Source organism: Saccopteryx leptura, chromosome 5 (assembly GCF_036850995.1).
Source record: "Saccopteryx leptura isolate mSacLep1 chromosome 5, mSacLep1_pri_phased_curated, whole genome shotgun sequence".
In the NCBI taxonomy this organism is placed as follows: domain Eukaryota; kingdom Metazoa; phylum Chordata; class Mammalia; order Chiroptera; family Emballonuridae; genus Saccopteryx; species Saccopteryx leptura.
The window spans coordinates 204,323,134-204,346,871 of NC_089507.1; the positions used below are offsets into that span (position 1 = coordinate 204,323,134).

At 51.3% G+C, this 23,738-nt stretch overlaps 1 protein-coding gene and 1 non-coding gene across 2 annotated transcripts in view; one reads left to right on the forward strand and one right to left on the reverse strand.

Moving 5' to 3' along the window:
• Window positions 1–23,738, forward strand: part of CDH22 (cadherin 22) — a 123,361-nt gene that overhangs the window by 61,232 nt on the left and 38,391 nt on the right. Inside the window, exons 3-4 of the mRNA XM_066387623.1 lie at window positions 4,225–4,519; window positions 17,377–17,496. Coding sequence (XP_066243720.1) covers window positions 4,225–4,519; window positions 17,377–17,496 — 415 coding nt within the window. The remainder of the gene's footprint in view (window positions 1–4,224; window positions 4,520–17,376; window positions 17,497–23,738) is intronic.
• TRNAG-ACC (transfer RNA glycine (anticodon ACC)) lies at window positions 22,789–22,864 on the reverse strand. The gene has a single exon. It is a non-coding gene; the product is annotated as a tRNA-Gly (tRNA).

Sequence of the window (23,738 nt, forward strand, 5' to 3'; positions counted from 1 at the left end):
CTAAAAGACTTCAAGCAGATATTGGATGCTGGCCCTTGTATCTCCAATGGGTCAGGACTTGAGTGACCTTCAAATCTTTCTGAGACAAGAGTGGGAAAAGGAGAGGAAGTGATTTTACATTGAGCACCTACTATGTGCCGGGAGCTTCCACATATGCTCTTATGTATCTTTGAAATCAATGAGAAAATACTGTAACATCAGCCCGATCTACAGAGAGGAAAACCGAGGCTCCGAGAAGGATTGCCTCTTACCCAGAGCTATGCAACAGGTTAGTGACAAAGCTGAGGCTGCCACTCAACTATTCCTGAAGCCAAACCCTGTCACTTTTGCAGATTTGTGATTCAAAGTCCCTTTCCAAATGATGAAATAGAGGCTCAGATTGAAGAGGCCACTGATGACTGTAGCCTGCCGAATGCAGGGCAAGAGACTGGCGTCTGGGCCTCTCCCCAAGACGTTCAGCCCAGGGACTGCCCTGCAGCCCACCCCCTCCTCCTTTGCCTTGCTTCTTTAGCCAGAAACATTGCAAGTGGACTAACCAGGTTCTCAGAAGCTGCAAAAGAACCAACCTGTGCATAGAAGTCAAACAGATCAGGGTCCATCTGAGCCTCTTCACTTGGAAAATGGGGATACATTTATGTACACCATAAAGGTAAACCAGATTTCTGTGCCAGGAGGCCTGCAACACGTGTCGGACATGTAGTAAGTAGGTGATCAATAAATGAGAGCACCATCCTCCAGCCTCCACTCGTAGCTGAAAGTCTTGAGAAATGTCCTCCTAAGATGGGGCCATACACACTCCCACTCAACTCCAGAGCCGGGGCTGAGGCAAACAAGACAGGCAGCCCCAGCCCAGCCCTGATCCTCAGCTCCTAGCTCCTGCCCAGGCCGACTAGCCCCGTCTGTCTCTTCAGTCCCCAGAGGGTAGCCACCGGGCCCCAGCGTGAACTCTGTGTCATTCTTCATGGAAAACATTGATGACATCACTTCTAGGTCCCACTCCCTCCTCTCCACTCCTCACTCATCAGGGATCCCTGTCCCGGGTCTCGGTTAAAACGTCAAGGGCAGCAGGAACATGAGGGAGACCCAGGAGAAAGAAGGAGAAGGAGGCAATCCTTTCTAGAGTGGTTAGGTCATTGCGTGTTCTCATTTCATCCTCCCCACACCTACACCAGGTAGGCCGTGATCTGATTTCTCAGGTGGGAAGACAGGCTCAGAGAGGTAAAATGAGCAAGCCTGTGGTCACAGCTTTTGTGAGGCATGGAATCAGGGGCTGGTTTTCTACCCTCAGCTGTGTGACCAAGCAAATGACTTCCCCTCTCTGTGCCTCAGTTTTCCCATCTGAGAAATGGAAGAATAAATGTGTTCCACGTGGCAGTGTTGAAGACTAATAAGATTATAGCTGTTAGGCATCCCCTCTCCTATGGTAAATACAGGCACATCTCATTCTGTTGCATTTTGCTTTACTGCACTCCACAGATGTTGTGTTTTTTTACAAATCGAAGGCAAGACCCTTCACCGGCAAAAAAGATGATGATGCCTCACTTTATAGTGACACTCACTATATTGCGGGGTCTGGAACAGAACCCGCCATGTCTCCGAGGTCTGCCCGTATTGCGCACACTGCTCAGACGTGTTTGCTGACAGATTAAGCAGATGCCAGGTCTGATTGGAAAGTAAGTGAAGGGAACAGGTCCACCCTCTCCTGCTGTGTTTCCTGGGCAGCTGTGGAGGAAAAACATAAACAGCAAACAGCAGAGACAGGTCTCCTCATCCCCGGCACTGCTAATGATTCAGGGCTGCCGTTGTGAGATAATTTTATTGGGGGCATTAAACTGAGTGATGAGGTTTTTACAATCCAGCCACTTATGAGAAATCTATTAACAGTAACTGGACAGGAAGAAGGCTTCTTGGTGGAGCCCAGGACAGGCATTAATTGGGGCAATCTATAACAGGATAGGGACCCAGGAAGGTTCCACCAGATGCCTCCATTTACTCCCCGCAATTTCTGCTGAGAATCAGCAGACTCGCCAAAAAGAGAGAGATGCCCATTAATCGGCTAATGAAATATGAAAATGTTTATGGGCCATTCAATCTTCCAAATGGCACTTCTATAATCCACCTTTCAGACACAAACTTCCACCAGTAGAATTTATTCCCTGGCTCCTCCTGGGTGGCAGGGGTGGGCTTTTGTCCCCCTTTGTGACAACTTTATTGGCACCTGTTATCCTGCTGAGTGGCCTGGGCATGCGGCATCCTGATCCTGGAAAGGGGACTTGGGATTTTCTCATTCACACCCCATTTCTGTGGAAGCTTAGAGAGGAGCAGGGACCATCCCAAGGTCACCAGCTTCATCGGATGCATTTTCCTCTTCACAGAGCTGCCTCGGAGATTTGAGCATTGGAGGATAAGGACTTAGGTGTTTCTGTTGGGTACAACAGTCTGTTGGCTGGTTGTTTGCCCAAGAGATCTCTATGCAGTAAAAACAGCCCGGGATCTGGAGCCTAAGAGTGCCTGGATTAAATCCCAGTTATATATAGCCAACGTTTAGTAATAATATAATAACACGATCGCTACCATTTATTGGACACTTATTATGTCTCGGGCAGGGCTGATTTTCAGCTCATTCATGCCAGTGTGGTTGTGCCATTGCCGAGAGAGTGAAAAGCTTCCTATCTGCAGGAAATAGTCTCTCTCCTCTGCTTCGCACCAACTCCCTCAGCCCCTCGGACCTCTTTGTGATCTGGCAACCACAAGGTTCCTGCCTGGCCCAGCAGGGCCCTGCTGCAGGCACTGCCCTTGCCATGCTGTTAAATACTTTTAAATACTGTGTCACGTGGTGCCCGACAGGTGCCAAGGGCCTTGTGTGATCTCAACTCAATTAACCCCCGACACCTGTAGAAGAGAGGTGCTTATTATGATCTACAGGTTACAGAGGAGGCGACTGAGGCCCAGAGAGTTGCAGTGGACACACAGGGAGGTGATGCTGCAGCCCAGGCCGGGCTGTAGTGCCTCTTTTTAAAAAAATTTTAATTGATTTTAGAGAGAAAAAGGGGGTGGGTGAAACATCAATGTGTTCCTGTATGTGCCCGGATCAGGGAACGAACCCACAACTTTTGCGCAATGTGAGGACGCTTTAACCAACCGAGGGGTCCGGCCGGGGCTGTAGTGCTTCTTCCTTCCCCTAGGCTTCTCCTGGGAGGTTTGAGCATAGAGTGAGAAGGCCAGGCTGTGGACTAGGCCAGTTCTTCCATGGAGCAAATCATCCCACTTCCCTAATCCTCAGCAGGAAACTGGAAAAAAAAATCTGTAAAATCAGAGCAAAACCTACTTTAGTACTTTTTTTAAAAATAAAGAACCCTGAACTAGACAAATGTGTAGATTGCTTAGCACGATGCCTGGCACCTAGTTAGTGCCCCCCCTTCCATCTGCACTCCCTTTTCTCCTCTCTCCCTTCATGCCCTGTCCCCATCATGTGCCAAGCCCCGAGGCCGGCTCTCCAGATTCTGAGATGAGTAAGACACCAGCCCTGACGTCTGAGGGCTCACAGCCTAGAGAGATTGGACAGCAGCTCGGAACCTTATTAGAAATGCAAACTGAGGCCCCGTTCCCAGACCTACTGAGTCAGAATCTGCATTTTAACAAGCTCCTCAGGTGATTTGCATGCACGGAAGCTTGGACAAGCACTGGCTACAGCCCTTCTACAAGCTGACCATGATAATGATGGCTTGATATACTGCAGAGACCTTGGAGGGGCACAGGAAAGCTTTGGGGAAGAGGCGGCATTTGAGCTGAGCCCGCGGGATGACTAGAGTTTCAGTAGACAGAGAAGTAAGATCAGGGTGCTCACAGCAGGAGCTGACTGGTATGGAGGTGGCTCTGGACTTCTTTGAAGAGGCAATGGGGAGCCATGGAAGAGTTGCCAGCAGGGGACGGATGCATTCAGATCTGCCTCTGAGGCTGAGCGTTGTGGCTGTGAAGGGAAAGGTAGATGACAGGGGCAGGGCTGGAGCGGGGAGAGCCATGGTGGAACTCTCGGGCCAGACAGTGAGGCCCAGACCGGAGGGAGGCATGACCTCCCAGGCCTCAGTGTTTTTCCTGAAGAATGGGTCTGTCAAAGAAGAGACATGCTTAGGAACAGGTCCCCAGTGGAACTCGAGGGGGGAAAGCTGAGAGGGGCTTCCTCCCCGACCTCCACCCTATCTTCCTTCCTCCCTGCCTCTCCAGATTCACTCGGACTCAGACGAGGGTGACGGGGCCATCAAGTACACCATCTCAGGCGAGGGCGCAGGCACCATCTTCCTGATCGACGAGCTGACAGGTGACATCCACGCCATGGAGCGGTTGGACCGTGAGCAGAAAACCTTCTACACGTTGCGGGCCCAGGCCCGGGACCGCGCCACCAACCGCCTGCTGGAGCCTGAGTCAGAGTTCATCATCAAGGTGCAGGACATCAATGACAGCGAGCCCCGCTTCCTGCACGGCCCCTACATCGGCAGCGTGGCCGAGCTCTCACCCACAGGTGGGCTGCGGGGTCCGGGGGGGGGGCCAGAGTGGGCCAGGGGGAGAGGGGAGGAGAGGTGTTAGGTGAGGGGGGTGGGAGCCTGCTGTAGGGGGAGAGGCTGGTACTCTGGGCAGGGGCAGGAGGGACAGGAACTGCTACCCCAGGGCAGAGGGCACAGGCGTGTGTCCAGGTGCCCACACAGGCTCAGGCATAGTGTAGTCCTGGACACAGTCTCAGCTGCACACCTGGACAGAGGCATACACATGGCCTCAAGCACCTACATGGACACAGTCCCCCCGTGAACGTGGGTGTCCATGTGAATACAGAGACACACTCAGACATGGTCTTACGCCCACATGCAGTCACAAACACAGGCCCAGCCTTTGTATCAGCTCAGCGATTCACCTGGGCATAGCCCCACTCGGGCATGACTCAGCACACAGGCAAGACCCGGACAGTCACACACACACGGGCACAACTGTCCACAGCTTTCCACCAGAGTTCAACTCCACCCAGACACAGCACAGCCCTTGGCCACAATCCCCACACAGACTCAGCACAACTGGAGACAGGTACACTTACAACCAAAGACAACTGGAGCGAGACACAGCCGAGACGAAGTCCGACCACACAACCAGACACAGCCTTACACCCGACACAGCCCACGGGGCTGCCTCTTACACAAACACTGTCACCGACGCAAACAGAAGAAACAGCCACACTGAATAGCACCATCCTGGCGCTGGGCTCCAGCAGAGTGTGGCAGTATTTAGGCCCAGGCACAGCCAGGTGCGACAACATTGAGACAGCTTCACTCACTGCCCAGCACACCAAGGTGCCGCCTCCAGGGGACACAGGTTCACAGAGATGGCTGCAAACACCCAGGGGCACTGGGCAGGTGCGGAAAAGGGGAGCACACACATCGGAAGTCTCATCTGCAAGGCGACCTCAGACATGGCCACACTCAGAAACTCCCATTTGCCCCGGGTTGGATGCCTCTGCCCTCTCCGTCCAGGGGGCCCCCATACAGTTGGCTGACCATCAGAGCCCCACTTGGCCTGGGGCTCTTGGTAAAGCCAGTAGCTGCCGTCTCCTTCCCCACCATGTTCACCTAAGCATGTGCAAGCCAGAGTGGACAGGGAGCAGTGGCCCTCGGGCCTGGACCACGTTCCATCACTAATGCCCCGTGGCCGAGGGCTCAGTGCTGCCTCTCTCCGGGCCTTCCGGCTCTGCGGCTGCGCGTCGGATGCCAGGGGCATTTGGGTTCTGGAGGGAAAGTGCAGGCAGCCCTGCTTCCCCAGAGTGATGGGTAATGAGCAGGTGGCCAGGGACTGAAGACAGGAAGTGGACCAGAGAAGATAGTGGACACAAAGGGATGGTGGGGGAACAGGGAAAAGTGAGGGTGTGAGTGTGGGTGCCGGCTGGAGTGCACACACACACAGGCCCGCATGTGTGCCCGGTGGACACATCCATGGCCAATCAGATGGCACTTTAAGGCCTGTGCATTCAAGTGACAGGCTCTGTGTCTATTTGAGTGTATTCATTCATTCATTCATTCATTCATTTAAGAAATATGTACAAGGGCCTACTAGGCACTGGGGACACAGCAATGAAAAGGTAGACAAGCCTCCCCGCTCTCAGTAAGCAAATGAGTAAGTAAACAGATAGATCTTTGATCCAGGAAGCCTTCTCAGAGGACATGGCATTGTAACAGAGACCCGAAGGATGTGAGTGAGTGGGCCCTGGGGGAAGAGCATTCTAGGCAGAAGGAAGAGTACGTGCAAAGTCCCCGAGGAGAAGTAGAGAGGCTACAGATGTTGCAGCCGTGTAGACCATAGTCAGGGCTCTGCCATTTATGCTGAGCAAGCTGGGAACTCGGCAGATGGGCTTGGTCAGAAGGGTGACATGATCTCCCTCAGCTTTAACAGGATCCCCTGGCTCTTCTGTGATGATTAGGTGGGTGTTGGGGGGCGGGGAGCAAGGGCAGAGGCAGATTGCCCATTGAGAATATTGTAATTACCAAGGCCAGAAATGATGGTGGCGTGGAGCAAGGTGGTACCAGTGCAGGTACTGGAAAGAGGTCGACTTACAGGCAAATGCCAAAAGTAGAGCTGAAAGCATTCGCTAATGGACTGGATGTGGATGTGAGAAGAAGAAAATTCAAGGATGACTACCGAGATTTTGACCCGGGCAATTAAATAAATGGATTTCCATTTGCTGCGATGGGAGGGGCAGTGTTGGGAGATGGAGGGAAATCATCACGGTTTCAGACAGCCGACGTTGGAAGTACTGATTAGCCGGCCAAGTGGAGACCTTGAGGAAGGCCATTCAGAATGTAGGTTCGGTGGAGAGGTCTGGGCTGGAGAGAGAAATTTGGAAGTTGTCAGTAGCAAAGACCCGCCCTGTGGACTTTTAGAGCCCAATGAGTACTTAGAAATCCACTTTGCAAATGAGGGAAACTGAGGCTCAGAGGGGCAGTGATGTGTCCAAGGTCACAAAGCAAGTCAGAGGTAGCTCACGCCCCTGGCTTTCCAGGTCCAGCAGCCCCTACTCCTGAACTCAAACTCTGGCCTAAGAAGATGCGGCTCCGTCGCTCTTCACCCAGAACTGGCTGGCATGTTTCCACATGGAAAAGGCCAGAAAGGAGGCTGGAGAGGAAGCAGGAGTCATAGCCGAAGGGCCGGGGGGGGGGGGGGGGGGGGGGAAGCACGGAGCCGGGGAGGGCTTGAGCAGAGAAGCCTGACGGGCAGATTTGCATGTTGGACAGCTCCCCCTGCTGTTGTGTGGAGAATGGATGGGGGTGGGGGTGAGGGGGGCTCCAGAGGGAGGCCCAGCCCCACACCCTCCGGGGTGGCTCATCCATCATTACTTGATTCTCACTTCAACTCTGAGGGTGGCCGGACTGATGGTAGCATCCCCATTAAACAGACGGGAACACTGAGGCTCAGAGAGGAGAAAAGGTGCCTGCCATCGCATAGTAAGTCAGTAACCGAGCAAGTCGCTGAGCTTGGCTCCCAGACTGTTGGAGTGGCAAGGGTCCCTGTGTTACAGGTAGGGAAACTGACACCAAAAGAAGGGCAAAGGCTCATTCAAGGTCGCCCAGTGAGTAGGAGGCAGAGCCAGCCCCCAGCTTTACGAGCGCTGGCCTAAGGAGCCCCAGCCCGGCCTCACCTCCCTCTCCCACAGCCCACTCACTCTGACATTCCGCTCAGGAAAAAGTCAGGCAGGCAGATTCAACTTAGACAAGCCGGGAAACCCAGGCTGGGGAGGGAGGAAGCCGAAATTAAATTAATTTATTTCATTTGAGCAACTTTTTGAAGGGGAAGCGAATTCGACACCGGGGCGCTCGCGGAGACTCCAGGCACTTTGAAAATCAGTCACAATTACTGAGCCTCCTGATCTGGGCTGAGGGGGGCGGGGCCGACAAGTGGCACCGGATCCGGGCTGCTTTGGAGATCAGAGGGAGCATGGACGCAGCTTGGGACATGAAAGGCAGCAGAGCTCCCAAATTAAACCATTCACAGCTTAAAAGGGAAGGGAAGTGTGCCAGGGGGCCTCCAATGAGCCACGCTTCCGAGGAGGGGCATGCCAGCCACGCTGAGCCTAATGCAGCGAAACAGGCCCTGCAGCTGACAGTCAGGAGGCCTGGCTTCTCTCATGACCTTGGCCAAGTCCCTGCCCGTCTCTGGGCCCCGAGTTCCCTTCTGAGCATTGAGGGGGTTTTGTACATGCAGCAGATGTGTACTGAGTGCCTCCTATGTGCCAGGCACTGTTTCAGGCATTGGGGATTCTTAGGAAGCCTATGTATACAGCAGGGAGAGAGACAGGAAAGAAATAGCCAAAATATATTATATGCCCAGTTGTGTAAGTGCCGTGAAGAAGAGGGGATAGGGGATTATACAGGGTGGGGCAAAAGGAGGCTTACAGCTGTTTGTAACAAACAAGGATACAAGGATAAACTGTGTTGTGCGTACTCACAACTGTAAACCTACTTTTGCCTCAGCCAGTATTGGGGGAGGGCTATTTTAGATAGAGGAAGGCTTTTTCTTTTTATAAGATGGCATTTGAACAAAGATCTGAAGGAACCAAGGGAGTGAGCCGAGGAGCTGTGTGAAAAGCAGTGGTTTTCATACTTTCTTGTGCAAACACATGACCCAAAGGGTTCGTTAAACACAAACAGGAGGCTGCCTCCTCCCCCCAGGCTTTCTGATTCGGTAGGTCTGGGATACTAGAAAATTTCGCATATTAAACAAATTCCAAGGTGATGCTAATGCTGCTGGTTTAGGAACCGCACTTGGAGAACCACCATGCTGGAGGAAGACTGTTCCAGGCAGAGGGAACAGCAAGTGCAGAGGTCCGGAGGCAGAGTTTATCTGTTGTGTTTGAGGAATAGCAAGAAGGTCAGTGTGCACGAAGAGAGGAGTAAGTGCTGGGGAGTGTCCAATGAGATCGGAAGAGATACCGGAGGCAGGATCACTCTGGGCTGGGTAGCCATTGAAAGGTTTTCGGTTGTACTCTTGAGTAAGAAAGGGAATGACATTACCCAACTTATATTTTGATTAGGATGACTGTTGGCCACCATGTTGAAAATAGACTGTAGGGGGCAAGGTTGGAAGTAGGAAGATTAGTGAGAGGGCAACTATAGTCATGTGGGCAAGAGGTGGGGGTGACTTGGGCAAGTACAGGTGGTGAGAAGATATGGGATGATGGATGTGTGTTGAAGGTAGAGCCAACAGGGTTTGTGAGGGATCGGATGTGAGAGGGATAAGACAAGGGTGATGCTGAAGTTTTTGACCTGAGCAACTGGATGGATACAGCTGCTTTGCTGAGATTGGGAATGCTCCCGGAAGAGCGGGTTTGCAGCACAAAATTAAGAATTCATTATTGGACAGGTTAAGATTGAGATGTCTGCTAGAAATCCGAGTGGAGTTGTCAAGGGGACAGTTGGATCTCTGAGTCTGAAGGTCAGGAGCAAGATCGGAGCTAGAGATACAACTTTGGAAGTCATCAGCAGACAGAAGAAATTTAAGGCCTGAGGCTGGATGAAATCAACCAGGGAGTAAGTTTCGACAGAGAAGATTTAGACTAGAAAATCTCTTAATATAGGGGCACAAGTTCTCCTTCCCTAGGGTGTCAAACCTGACCAGGGACAGCAAGAGGATTTCATAGGGCTTCTGTGCCCATTTCAGCTCCACCAATGTATTAATGCTAACTGTGTGTAAGACAATATGCTTGGCACTGTTGAGGATACAGAAATGGGAAGTCCAATCAAACACCCATCTATTAGCCGCTACTTTATTCTTGGCACTGCAGGGGACATAAAGATAAGTAATTGAATTAAATCCACAAATGTTTATTAGCACCCATTATATACAAGGCCTTCTGTGTACTTTGGCCCGGTAGGGGTTGCAAAGATGCGTTACCCAACTTAGCAAAAATTTATTAGCACCTACTTTATTTTTCATCCCAAGGGGATAAAAACAACAACAACAACAAGCAGTTGCTGTCCATTAGCTAAACACCAATCCATGCCTACTATGTGGAGATGCGAAGATAAGCAAGATATAGTGGTGTCAACTCTGATCAACTGGTAATGACTTTAGGGCTGTGTTAAGAAGGAGCCTGAGGTTTCATTTAGGCTCAGGCAAAAAGAAAGCTGCAATTGATTAGTGATGTCTGCTGCGAGCAAAGGCGTGAGCATGCGAATTGGTGTTGCTGGACCATGCAATTGGGGCTCAACAGACTGCAAATAGGTGGGAGCTCTGCCAGTGCCATTTTCCCATTTATCCTATTTGTACTGTGTGAGCAGCATCTTTAATAGATTGAAAAAGACTGCTTTTTAGTAGTGTTTGCACTGAGATAGTTACTAAATAATAGCTATCAGCTAACACTGCTGTCACAGAGCTGTTCTCCTCTATTCCCACGATCCTGGAGGATAAGCAAGTCAGGTATTGCCGTCCTCATTCTACCAATGAGGACATAAATTCAGAAAGAGATAAAGTAACTAGCCTGAGATTCCAGAGTGAGAGCTAGAGCCAGAACCAGAACCAAACCCAGAACCGGAGCCCAGAACCCGAGCTACTTGTCTCAGCACGCCTAGCAAATAGTCACAACTATGTCCTTAGCTTGCACAGGTCTTTACAGCTTGCAAAGTGCTTTCACATTCCCAGTCTCATTTCAGCCTCCCAGGAACTATTTTGGGTTAAGTGTTGACACTCCCATTTTACAGTTGAGGAAACTGAGGCTCAAGACGGGAAGAGAAAATAAAATAGGGATAGCACACTATCAGATTGCTGAATCCAGTGCTGGAGGTGATGGGGACAGAGAGGAAAGGAGGAAGGCAGAGTGTTCCCAAGGGCCCCGTTTGGGGAGGACAGCAGCAGGCCGGGAGCCTCCCATCTACAGCCAGAGAGAGTGTAGCTCAGCAGCCCTGAGGCCCAAGCCAGGAATCAATCTCTGGCCTCTGCAGAGATAACTTCTAAAGATGTTTTTAATTAAAGTCCAGGAAGATCTATACGTGCAATATCTCCTTGCCTAGCAACGGCACTGGCTCTCACCACCCAGGATGGGAATGGGGGGCAGGACAGGAAGTTTCTGGTGGGCAGAGAGGCAGAGAGGAGCAGAGGCCCTGGTCCTCAGGAGTCCCCCATGGTCCAGGGGATCTAGACAGGAAGGAGCATGCCCATGTCTTTCTTTGCCTTTTCCATCAACAAATCACATAACAAACACAAGCACATCCTCTATGCCAGGCCCTGTGCCCAGTGTGGCAGGGGATACAAAGGTGGCAAAGCCACCATCTTGCTCTCAAGGGTGAATGCATAGAGGGTGCTCTGTAGATGTTGGGTGGCTGAATGGAACTGAATTATAAGCAAAAAGAAAAATAAAAGTTTGCTGTCTACAACTGGCAGAGGGATACTACTGCAGACACTTAGAATATCACTGGCCCAAACAGACAAGATGACCAGGCGAGTGATCAGAGTGTGCCATTTAAAGGGGGAGGAAATAGAAGAGTCTACGGATCTCTATTTGGGACGGCAGGGGATACCTGTCTCTTAGGAGCACACGCAGTGTTTGTCTGCATGAGTGAGTTTCTGGCCAGGAGCCAGGAGCAGAGAAAGAGTGAGGTGACAGTGTTCCAGAGCTCCCTGGAGACTCTGGAGAAATATATGTGACATAGGAGTACCCTGACCCCATCAAGCCAAAATCGCCTTTCTCCTTGTCGCCCTCCCACGCTCCCCTACCCTCCTCCTGATTCATATGTATGCCCGTCTGTCTCTGTTTCTACACAACTCTACTTTCCAACTTTATCTCTGCCACACCGTCTCTGTCCCACTTTTATTCTGTCTCTATGTGCCTCTGCCTCTCCAACCCTCGTCTCGCCATCTCTGTCCTTATTTGCCCCTGTGTGTCTGGGTAGCTCTGTCTTCCCTCTTTCCCTCTGTCCATCTCTCTGAATCTCTGTCCTTTGTCTCTGTCTCTGACCCACTTTCCTGCCCCGTCTCTCTGTGCCACCTTCTCGGTCTCTTGCCGCTGGACCTGCCTCCTCCCCCTCCATCCTGTGGCCACCCCCTTCTGTGCAGTCACTTCCCTGCGCCTCTGGTGCATCATTCATCTACATTAGGCTGCCCTGGCTGGGCAGCGGAAGTGGGGTCCAGCCAGCCCAGCAAGCACATTATAAGTGATGATCAAAGAGGGAGTTGGGGGAGCATTGGTGGTGGTGGGGGGTTTGAGAAGGGGCTTGTTTTCTGTGTAATCTGAGCATTCCCAGGGCCTCGACAAGTGGTTTTTAATTTTTAATGGAAAGCAGTCCGCGCAGTTCTGGTAGCAGCAGGGGGTGGGACTCATTTTTTATAAATGTTTGAGAAGCTAAATGTGAGCTGAGGGTTTCCCAGCCCAGCAGGGCAGCGCAGGGAGGGAAGGAAGAGACAGGATGATCATAATTACAAACATCTTCATAATAATGACACTTGGTCACCTCGGTTGAAGTCTCTGTTCTTCTCCAAAGTGTTTCATCTTTTCCATCTCATTACAGCGTCTCCCTCACCCAGTGAGGCAGGTAGGATAAACGTTATCTCTGTTTAACAGAAGGAAAACTGAGGTCCAGCCAGGCCAGACAGTTCTCCCCTAACTGAGGACAGGTCTGGAATGAGAAATTACATCTTCGATCTCTGAGCTCCACTCCCAATAGCACTGCCCCCTCCCAGAGCCAGTTGGGGCTTCTCCTGGGGTTCCTCGAGTCCAAGTTTAGGTCTGGGTTGGACTTCACTGATAGCAAAGGTTAAGGGACAAGAAAGGAAAGAATTCTGGCCTGGGACCCAAGACATGGGTTCTAGTTTGGCTCCATAATGAGCCATGTCAGAACCGCCCCAGTAAACCAGAGATGAGGAGTAGGTAAGCCCTCTCTCTCCCTCTTCATACTGGTGCCCAGGGACCTCCTACTCATGGCCAAGAACATGACCGCAGAGATCTTCTGACCACAGAGAGAGAGGAGAAAGGGATAACTCCGGTTGAGCGCCAACTACATGCCAAGCTTCACCAGGCATTTAATTAAATCCAGCATCTCTAACCCTCATAGCATCTCTGAGAGGCAGAATGGGCCCCTTCTAATCCCAGGGCTCTCTGATGCCAAAACCCACACAGTCTCTGTGGAGGAGAGAGGGTCATCTCTCAGGATGTCCAACTTCTGCTGATTCTACCTGGGAGAAACGCTGCATCATCCTTGCTGCTTTCTTCTGTGTGTCAGTCTCAGCCCAGGCACAGTGAATCCTGGAGGGTGACATGCTGGCTACACAGACCTGGGTTTGAACCTGTCCCTTCCACATAGTAATGATGTAACCTTGGGGAAGTCATTCAGCCTCTCTGTGACTGTTTTCTCACCAGTTCAATCAGGGGTTGTGCCTACGGCATCAGTTCTTAGCCTGGGGTGCACTTTAGAATCGCTGTGGGAGTTTTTTTTAAATACCTTTGTCTGTGCTCCACCCCAAGAGAGTCCTATTGAATTGGCCTGGGATGGGGCTCAGCATCAGTCTTATTTTATGGCTCCTAAGAGGTTCTAATGTGCAGCCAGGCTGAGAACCACTGGTTTCTGTGCTCTCCCAGGACCATATCTAACACTCCACATGAAGCCCTGGACTCTGAGATCCTGTTTGTCCAAGAATCACTCGGTCAGTCGTTCCTATGCCAGCCTGGATTTCAGCTCTTAATTTCGGGTAGCAGAAGGGCTGGGCGGCAGCACCATGGACAGCGAACAAGTCATCCCTGCCTCTGGAAGTCTGGGCTTGAACTAACTAGCTCTTGGGATAGGGGAGAAGAAGGTTCAGTGCAACCCCCTGCTAGTCCCCTCCTCTTCTCTCTTTCTCCTTTCTCTGACTCTTCGGTCTCTTGCTTTCTGTCTACTTCTACTCCTATTAACCCCCCCCCCATATCCTACCTCATAAGGTAGGATGCTTCTGGGTTTTGACTTCAGAGCGACCCGGGTTTGAAGGTTTGAATCCAACCCTTCCTGTTTCCTTGCCAGGTGAATTTAGCCAGACACTGTCCTTGGTTCTGACTCTGGAAATCTATTTTTCTCACAACAATCCTTAGAGTTTGGTAGTACTATCACCCTTGTTTTACAAATGAAGAAATTAAGGCACAAAGTGTTTCATTACTTTACTCAGCCTTGATTTCCTCATATGTAAAGTGGAGTTCTTACTTCAAAGCTTTATTATATAAATTCCATAAGCTAGTAGAGCTAAAGGGCTTATCAATATCCAACAAAAGTAGTAGTCAGTCAATAAACATAACCTATCATTGTCATTGAATAATGATATATAATGATGGGTTTCATTTTTACTCATCGCCAGCTCACATTTCACTTTTCACTATGCAAAGCAATTTCCTCATCTCTGAAATGGGAACAATGCAGGGTTTTACTGGAACATCTTGTATTAGCTCATAAGAGCCAAATACTGATTTTCAGGAGTTTTGTGAGCCTCTTGATATCACATTGGTAGCTTAAAATTGGCCATGGTGGGAATATTTACACCATGGTAATCAGCAAACACTACAAAGCAGGGCATTCCTCTCTGTCCCTCCACTGCCTGGAGCTGATAGTTAGACATGCACCAGCACAACACTGCGTTACATCACAGAGATGGCATGAGGACTAAAGGAGAGAACAGACGTGAGGATGCGTTGTAAAATGTAAACTGTTGAACCTAAGAGAGATGGCCCCAAGGTGGTCCTCCAGCAACCACAAGCCTGACACCCTTCTGTCTGTCAATTCTGGAGAGCTGCTGGCTTTTGAAGAAGGTGGGAGAGGTATGAGTCCTGGGAAACTAGTTGTGAATTGCTGACCCTTCACCATACCCACATGTTGGCATTAACTGTAATGGCTGCAATAAAGAATCCAAGATTGGGGAAATAATCCCATCATTCCCACGGGAGTTCCTGGGATGCAGCCAGAGAAAGACACACAGAGAGAGAAGACTCGACCATATCCCTGGGGAGTCACTCAGCCTGGCATTATGCCTTGCCCAGAGGGTGGAAGGAAACATGCAGGGGGAGTGACAGGGTGACCCTCTCTCATAACAGTTACAACAGCCACTGTTTATTGAGCACCCACCATGAGCCTGATGCTTTCTGTATCTTTTTCCATTTTAGTGTGTCTGTGAGGGCGGCATGATTGTGCCATTGTATCCTGGCATGCGTTTATAGAGTCCTTAGCACGAGCCAGGCACTGTCCTTGGTGCTGAAAATGGGACGCTATTTGAATTCTCAAACCAATTCCAAGAGTTTGGTAGTACTATCGCCCTAATTTTATAAATGAGAAAACTGAGAGACAAAGGGCTTTGTGCTATGTCCAAGGTCAAACCGGTAATAAGTGACAGTGTCATCCTGATTGTGATTCAGTACATCAGACCACCATCTCCAGAGTCACTGTTCCTGTGCTAACTCTGGCACCCAAAAGGACACTAGCCTCAGAGAGTCCTGAGTTCAAATCTCACTACTTCCTCAGTCTGCACTTTCAGTCAAGTTTTTTTCTGCTCTTTTACTTGGTTTCTCACCTGTAGTTAGGAGAGGCCCATTCCCCATTCTGCCTCTCAGAGATGCTATGAGAATTAGAGATGATGAATTTAAGAGGCTGGTGAAGCCAGGCATGTAATTGGCACTCAATCATTTATTTCTTTCTCCTCTCTCTGTATAATGGGGTGGAGCTACCTTATCTTGCCCTTGGCCCTAAGCAGGAGACCCCGGGGCACCAAGCATCAAGAGGGAGGGGGCTTGCCCAAACCTCTTCCCCAGCTTCTCCTGGAAACTGACATGGTTAGCATGGAGCTGGAGCCACCAAAGAGAGGCGCATTGCAGGGTAGGTTTAGGAGGCTTTGTGATGGGAGGGAGGACTCGAGAGGGAAATGAGAAATGCAAAAGACTGAAAAATAAATACATGTGTCTGTCTGGAATGATCGAGGGCCCCGGGCTGGAGGCGGGAGAGGCAGGCGGCAGCCTGGGCTTAGCAGAATTGCTGCAGTAGCATTTCCAAAGCCTCACTCATTAGCCAGGCAGTGAGCTGGCCTCTCCTTGTAGCATGTTGTCCTGCTGGCCCAGAGAAGCTAACCCAGCACCAGCAGGACCCCACCCAGAACCTCAGCCTTCCTGGGCCCCATCCCCTTACCAGCAGGGCACTCAGAAGAGGGTGTTTCCTTGAAGGGGGGGTCTTAGTCTTGTCCCCCCTTGGGTTATATCCTGAGCCCCCCAAACTCCCTCTTGGGTCTTTCAGCTCACCTGCTCCTTTCTGGAAAGGTTCATGTAGATCAGCTGGCTTTCTTTCCCCAACCCCCATTCAACCCTCCCCCATCCTAACCCTCACCCCCATCCTGTCCAGGCCTCACGTCGCAAGCCCTGCTTTTGTCAAATTGAACATGATGTCAAATTAGAGCCATCTCTGGGACAGGCTGAGAGAAGCTCCCGGTTTAATGAGGCAGCGTCAAAAATCAATAACTTAATTGCCGCTGTTTGATGGACTTTTATCCAATTTATACTCTCCCCAGCAGCCTACGTGCAGAGCATGAGGAGAAGTGTGTGTGTGTGTGTGTGTGTGTGTGTCTGGGGGCAGGGACTGTCTGGACAGGGGGTGGGAATAGACTAGGAGGGCACCAGGGCCCACAGCCAACTATTTCCCAAGGGAAAGCTGGGCACTGCCATTCTCCTTCCCCAGGAACCAAGAGACACTGGCCTCTAAGCCCCAACACACTTTGTTGTCCTTCTGGGCTGCCCCCTCAGCCCCCACTCCCCTATCCTGTGGCAAGACGGGGGAAATGAGGGAAGTGGGGGGTGAGGGGTGTGTGTAAGAAGGGGCAGAATTTTCTTGAGAAATTCGGAGGAGGAGCTGGGATGGGGAGAAAGAGCCCTGCTTTGGGAATCAGGTGCCTGGTTTCCAGCCTAGTTCTAACTCGGACTGTCCTGACCTTAACTTGTGAAAGTGATCATGACCACCACCCACTGAGAGCCTGCTCTGAGCCTGTTCTGCACTGGGAGTTTAGAACGCATGCCCTCATGAACCAACTAGAATTATCCCCGTTTTGCTGAAGAGGAAACAGATTCAGAGAGGCTGCCTTCCATGGCCACAGTCCTACAGCTGGGAAGCACAAAAGGGAGATTTGAGTTCAGATTCAGATCTGAACGTGTTCATGCTGGTGCCAGTCCCTCGGAAGGCCCCTGATCACGAAGCAGGTTGGGACTCAGTGTGGGGATTGGGACTGTGAAGGGACTGGCTTCAAATGTCCTCCAACCTGGGTCTCTTCTCCCAGCTTCCTTGAGGGAAGGGACGGGTGGGGGAGGAGGAGCTCAGCGGCCCCAGGTGACCACTGTGTTGCTTGGTCCCCCGGGCCCAGGCACATCGGTGATGCAGGTGATGGCCTCGGATGCGGATGACCCGACGTACGGCAGCAGCGCTCGGCTGGTCTACAGCGTACTGGATGGAGAGCACCATTTCACTGTGGACCCCAAGACCGGTGAGGGGCGGGGCCGAGTCACAGGGGCGGGGCCACAGGGCGGGACCTGGGCGGAATCAGAAGAGTGACACACGGGGCAGGGTCAGAAGGGGTGAGCCGTCGTCAGGACCACAGCCAGAGGTCTGCTTCCGACCTCAGTGCACTAAGAGTAGGACCGAGTGACGCGAAAGCGTTTTGCCCGCTCCAGGAGTCCCAAGGATGGGGGAGAAGGAGGTGCGGCCAGACAGGAGGAGGGAAGGACTGAGAAACAGAAAAGAATGGGGTGGAGGGCACCTGCAAGACTAGCAGAAAAAACAAAAGCAGGGGGCAGCCACTGTGGGCGCCCTGGAAGGACTTCAGAGGTCTGAGCGAAGAAGCTCCGTGTCCTTAAAGCTAAACGGAGACAGGCGTGTCATAAGTGTCGTTTGGGGGAGGTCTGCTGGTGACAGGCACCTTCTCAGCAGTTCTGAGAGCTCTGTGCAAATGTGAGTTGTTAAGAATCCGACAGAAAGACTCAGACTGGCAGGGAAGAAAGGGTTCTTTGCTTACGTGCCCCCTCCCCCAACACCACCAAACGACGCGCAACACCCCACCTGCCGCGCCCCACTTCACTGTGAGGTGAGAACCCGGTTTTGCCTCTGAGGGGCATTTCAGGGGGGACAGAAAGAGGAGACTGAGGCTCAGAGAAGGGAAGTGGCTCACTGGGGGTCACTCAGCTGGGAGTAGCTGCCAATTCCAGGGTTGGGGCTCTCATTGTCCCTAGGATAGGAGGGGACAAATGCTTCGTGGGGCTCACAGTCAGGTGGGGGCAGGGGGACAGGCATATGCTTGGGCAATTAAGATTTAAGATGCAAGGTTCCTGGAGGCAGTAGTAGCATCTCCAAAGGATAAGAAGTTCTTGGCCAGACGGGGAGACTCAGAGAAGAGCATTCCAGGCAGAGGGCTTGGTGCAGGCAACACTTGGAGGAAGAGAACAGCCTGAGGCATGAGAGGAATTGTAAGCAACCGAGGATTGGGGAAGCAGGCACGTTGAGAGGTGATGTGGAGAGGCTGGCAGGGGCCTGGTATGCCCGCTGTAATCGAGGTGGGAGAAGGATTTTATTCTCCAGGTGATAGGGAGGGAGGGCTATTTGATGGATTTGCACTTTGGGTTTTTATTTGTGTGTTTGTTTGGTTTGGTTTGGAAAGGGGTTGAGGAGTGCAGTCTTTGAGCACAGTTATAATTGTATCTTCTTACACATAATATCTTCGTTATTTTTTCTCCTTGCAAAATTAATACATTTTAGAGACCATCCAAACAGTAAAGAAATGTTAGAAAGAAGGAAAGAAAGAAAGAAAAGGCTTCCTACCCCCATACCCAGTAATTGTAGCCCCAAAGGTAGCCACTGAGTATATATATCCTACAAGATCTTGGACTCATTCATTTGAAAACTTAAGTTATTTTTAAATAGAAAATACATTTCAAGGTTCAAAATGCAGAGTCCAAATGGGTATTTAGTGGAAATAAATTCTTTACCCCTTCTAGTCCCCCAGCCACCCCTTCTGTGTCTCCAAGGCAACCAATGTCATTTTCTTGTGTATCTTTTCAGAGCTATTCTATGCATGTACAAGAAAATAAGTACATGGATTTGTTTTGTTTTGTGGTTTTTTGCACAAATGGTAGCTATAACACACTAGACACACTGCTTGCCTTTTTTGCTTACCAATACATCTTGAAGATTATTCCATATCAGTACATAAAGAGCTTTCTCATTCTTTTATTTAACTGCTGTTGTGGATACACAAAAATTTGTTTCACCCGTCCCCCATTGATGGACACTTACGCTCTTTCCAATCTTTTGCTACAACGAAAAATGCTACAGTGAATAACCTTGTACATCTATCATTTTGTGCATGTGTGAGTATATCTGCAGGATAGTTTCAGGAAGTGGGAAAGCTGGGTCAAAGAGCACGTGCATTTGTTTGGAATTGGGATAGATAATGCCAACATGTGGCAGGTTGCACTCCTGAGAACCACATGTAAGGGAGCTTGGCTCCCCTCCCCCTCACCAACACTGTGGATTCATTGATGACTTTGAAGCAGAGAAGTGACATGCTCGGGTTTTCATTTTAACAAGATCCCTTGGGCTGCTGCTATAGTGCATGGCTCAGAGGCAGGGACTGAATTTGGGGAGACCCAGGAGCCTGGAATGCCCAGTAGAGGGCCCTGAAGGACAAAACCCAAACCCTGTGCCCCTCTCAGCACCCACCCAGGCTCTTTAACCTATTTCATCTAGGTAGGGGGCCAGAGATGATGCAGCATGGGTTGTGAGGGTTAGTAGAGATGCTGAGAATGGAGTCTGAGGGCTCAGAGTACATGCTGAGAAGGGCAAACCTTGGGGGTCCACATAACTAATAAGGGATTAGATTAAGGGAGAAATTCAAGGGTTCCTAGCTTTGGGGGCTAGGATGAGAGGGAATACCATACACAGAAACAAGAGGAATATGGGTAAGAAAACTACGAGGGGCTAAGGAATTAGCAAATTTGCCCTATGATCTGGTGCAGAGCTACTTAAATCAGTTTTAAGCATATTGACTTTAAGATGAGAGAAGATGAGAAAAGAAACATCTGAAACATCTAGCAGGCTATCTGAAATATGGGCTTGAAACTCTGAGAATGGTTGGGGCTCCATAAACTTTGGTTTCCCCATGTGCACAAGAGGGGTAATAGCACCCATTTCACTCAATCATTGTGAGGATTCAATGGGAAAGTTCATTCATTCATTTATTCAACAACTCTTTATTGAGTGCCTATGTGCCTGGCTCTGTTCTAAGCTCTAGGAATGCAGCAGTGGGCAATTCCAAGAGCCTGCCCTCACGGAGCTGTTATTCAAGTTGGGAATACCGAAATATAAACATACAACATAATGTCAAGTAACAGTGCTTGCTAGGAAGAAACATAAAGCAGGGTAAAGGGAGAGACTTAGATGAAGAAATCAGGACAGGCCTTTCTGGGGAGGTGACGTTGGGGCAGAGACCTGAACAAAGTTGAGGGTGGGAGTGAATCAGTATCTAGGAGAGAGCTTGCAGACCAGAGAAACAGTGAATGCATGAAGTGCTCAGCCCAGTGCATGACGCATAAATGGAAACCAAGGGAATAAAGAAGATGGTGATGATGATGATGACAATGACAACAATGATAATGAAGCCTGAGGAGGTGGAGTCCTTAGAGTTGATCAGCTTTTGGGGGGAGGAGAGGCAGAGACAAAACATAGAAATAAGAGAAGGACCAGGACTGAGTCTAGGAGGTGGTCGGGGTGGGCAGAGGAAGAATTAGACGAAGGGGGTGAGGAGGATAGCCAGGTTCCGGGGAAGAGCATCCCCCACGGCAGAGGGTCTGGAGGAAGGCGGTAAGGGAGGAGCCGTGGAGCCTGGGAGGGCAGGAAGAGTTCGTGCCCAAGAAGTCAGAGGCTGGGCGCCAGGCAAGGCAGGCGAAGGTGTCAATGGGGTCCTTGTTCTAGGGTCCCTCAACTTTCTCAGCCTGAAAGGGTCTTTGTTGACATCTCCCAGGAAGGGCCCTGGTTCCCACCCCCCCACCCCCCCGCTTGCCTTTAGCTCCACTGCAGGAGCGGGTGCCTCTCCCTGCCCCAGCTCCATTTCCCCAGCCAGGAATATGCCGCTGATGCGGGTCTATATTTAGCAGCTGCTGTGAGGTACAGTCTGTTCTCGCTGTGCAGATAGCAGGAAGCAGAGCCTGAAAGGGGCCTGAGAGGAAGGTGTGAGGGACGGGAGGGGGCAGGGCGCCACGAGGCCCAGCGTCAGAGGAGGAATTAACGTGTGTGTTTTAAAGGCCAGACCTGCCAGCAAGCCCCCCATAGGGACGACGGGGATGGCATTTGCGGGCTAATGAGGCATCACTCGGGCTCCAGGGCCCCTTCTGCAGCATTTGGAGGGGACAGCAGGGGTAGCGAGGACAACAGCTGGAACTGGGGGTGATAGATGAGGAGGAGGCTGCAGGGACCTGTGGCCAGGTTCTAGTTACCAGCCCCACCTACCACCACCCGGGCAAGAATAGGAAGACTCACTCCTTCTATTCAAGATATCCGCTGAAAATTCTCAATGGGACAGAGATGTCCATTTTCCTGGGAAAGGATGCTAACCTTTGTTGAACACCTTCTAAGCACCATATCCTGGATCAGAATGCTGAACTAGATCTGATTTCCACCCTCACGACCCTCTTGTTCCAACAGAGAAGCCAGAAACAAAGAGACGATTACACCCAGGCTGCTCGAGGCAGGACAGAGTCTGTGGGAATAAGTCAGGCGGTCAAGATGTTTCTTGACTGTGCCAGACTCTATGGACAAGCTGAGGAAGGAGGCCAGTGTGGAACTTATTTATGGGGTTTACCCAGCCCAAGCCTCGAGGAAGGGGGTTGGGGAGGCGTCTCCAAAATGTGAGGCCTGCTGCTGGGAGCTTCATCTCATTGTGTCCTCCCAACGGCCCTATCAGCTGGGTATCCCCATTTTACAGAACAGGAAACTGAGACCCAGAAAGGCTCAAGAACTCACCCAAGGTTACACAGCAGCCTTGTGTGAGTAGAAAGAAGTTCTGAATCACAAACGTCTGACTCGGAAGTCCCCCCTGTTTGCACTGCCTCATAGGTGACTCTGTAGGCCCTGCACATCGTAGGCCCTCAGGAAAGGTTTCATAAATGAGTGAATGAATTAAGAAGAGCCAGAAGGTTTCAAGAATAATCTTTCTGGGCTGATTTGGGAATTTTACCCCCGGCCACCCGCAGAAGTGCACCAGCATCAGGAGGCAGAGGCGGAGTAGATAGAAAAATACCGTGTCGACTCCTCCCATGCTAAACTGGCCTCAGAGTAAAGTGACTTCACCCTTCCTCCCAACCCTTAAATCTGGGCGGGTCTTGCGGCTGCTTCAGCCAATAGAATGTAGCAGAAATGATCTTCTATACATTTTCTTTAAAAGCTTCAGTCTCTCTCTTTTCTTTTTTTTTTTTTTTTTTGCATTTTTCTGAAGCTGGAAACAGGGAGAGACAGTCAGACAGACTCCTGCATGCGCCCGACCAGGATCCACCCGGCACGCTCACCATGGGGCGACGCTCTGCCCACCAGGGGGTGATGCTCTGCCCATCCTGGGCGTCACCATGTTGCGACCAGAGCCACTCTAGCGCCTGAGGCAGAGGTCACAGAGCCATCCCCAGCGCCCGGGCCATCTTTGCTCCAGTGGAGCCTTGGCTGCGGGAGGGGAAGAGAGAGACAGAGAGGAAGGCGTGGCGGAGGGGTGGAGAAGCAAATGGGCGCTTCTCCTGTGTGCCCTGGCCGGGAATCGAACCCGGGTCCTCCGCACGGTAGGCCGACGCTCTACCGCTGAGCCAACCGGCCAGGGCAAAGCTTCAGTCTCTCTTAAGGCCTAATCCCAATCTTCTCTGCTTCCAAGACCCTGCTCTCCTTGGGGAGACCTCTTCTGGCAGAGAAAGGGTCAGGAGGGGGCCTATTGAGAAGTCTCGAAGGCCACTGATCGGAGGGGCTGTGTGACCCTTGTTAGTTAGAATACACATGCCACTTCTCTATGTGGTCCCACAGAAGCAGGGCCACCCCTGAGAAGCCCCCCACCGGCTCCCCCACTGGCTCCCCCACCGGCTCCCCCACCTACACATGCGGGCACACATGCACACGCTGTAGCCTCTTCTCTTCTCCGGTTCTGTGCCCTTTATTGGAGTCTGGAAGCTGCTTGGGGACATCAGGACTCGGAGATTGGGTTTTATGGGGCGCATCGTGGGGCTGCTGGTGCATGACTCCACCTGGTGCTCAGGCCCTGGGCACCACCTGTCACCACCTGGTGCTGGGCAGGTTGCACTGAGTCATGGGGGGGGGGGCTCTGAATGCCTCATCGACTCCCCGCTCCACCCTCGGCTTCCACTGGCAGAGAGACAAGAAACTCAGCCTTCTCCGGAGCAGAATTCATTTTGCAGTCACCCCATTCCTGCCGCCCCTCCACCCCCACAGCCATTAACGGCTTGAAGGATTGTCTGTGCAGCCATTAGTTGGTGCCTGGACAGGGAATCTACGGCCAGGCTGGGGGCCAGAGGCTGGGGGCCAGGGGCTGGGGGCCAGGGGCTGGGGCTCCATGGACCTGGGGATGATGTCATCGTGGAGGGGTGCGAGTGAGAATGAGTGTGTGTTAGTGTGCATGAGTGTACATGACCATGTATGTATGAGACACACCTAGTGCGTGCGTGCAGGGGAGCAGGACTCCACAGT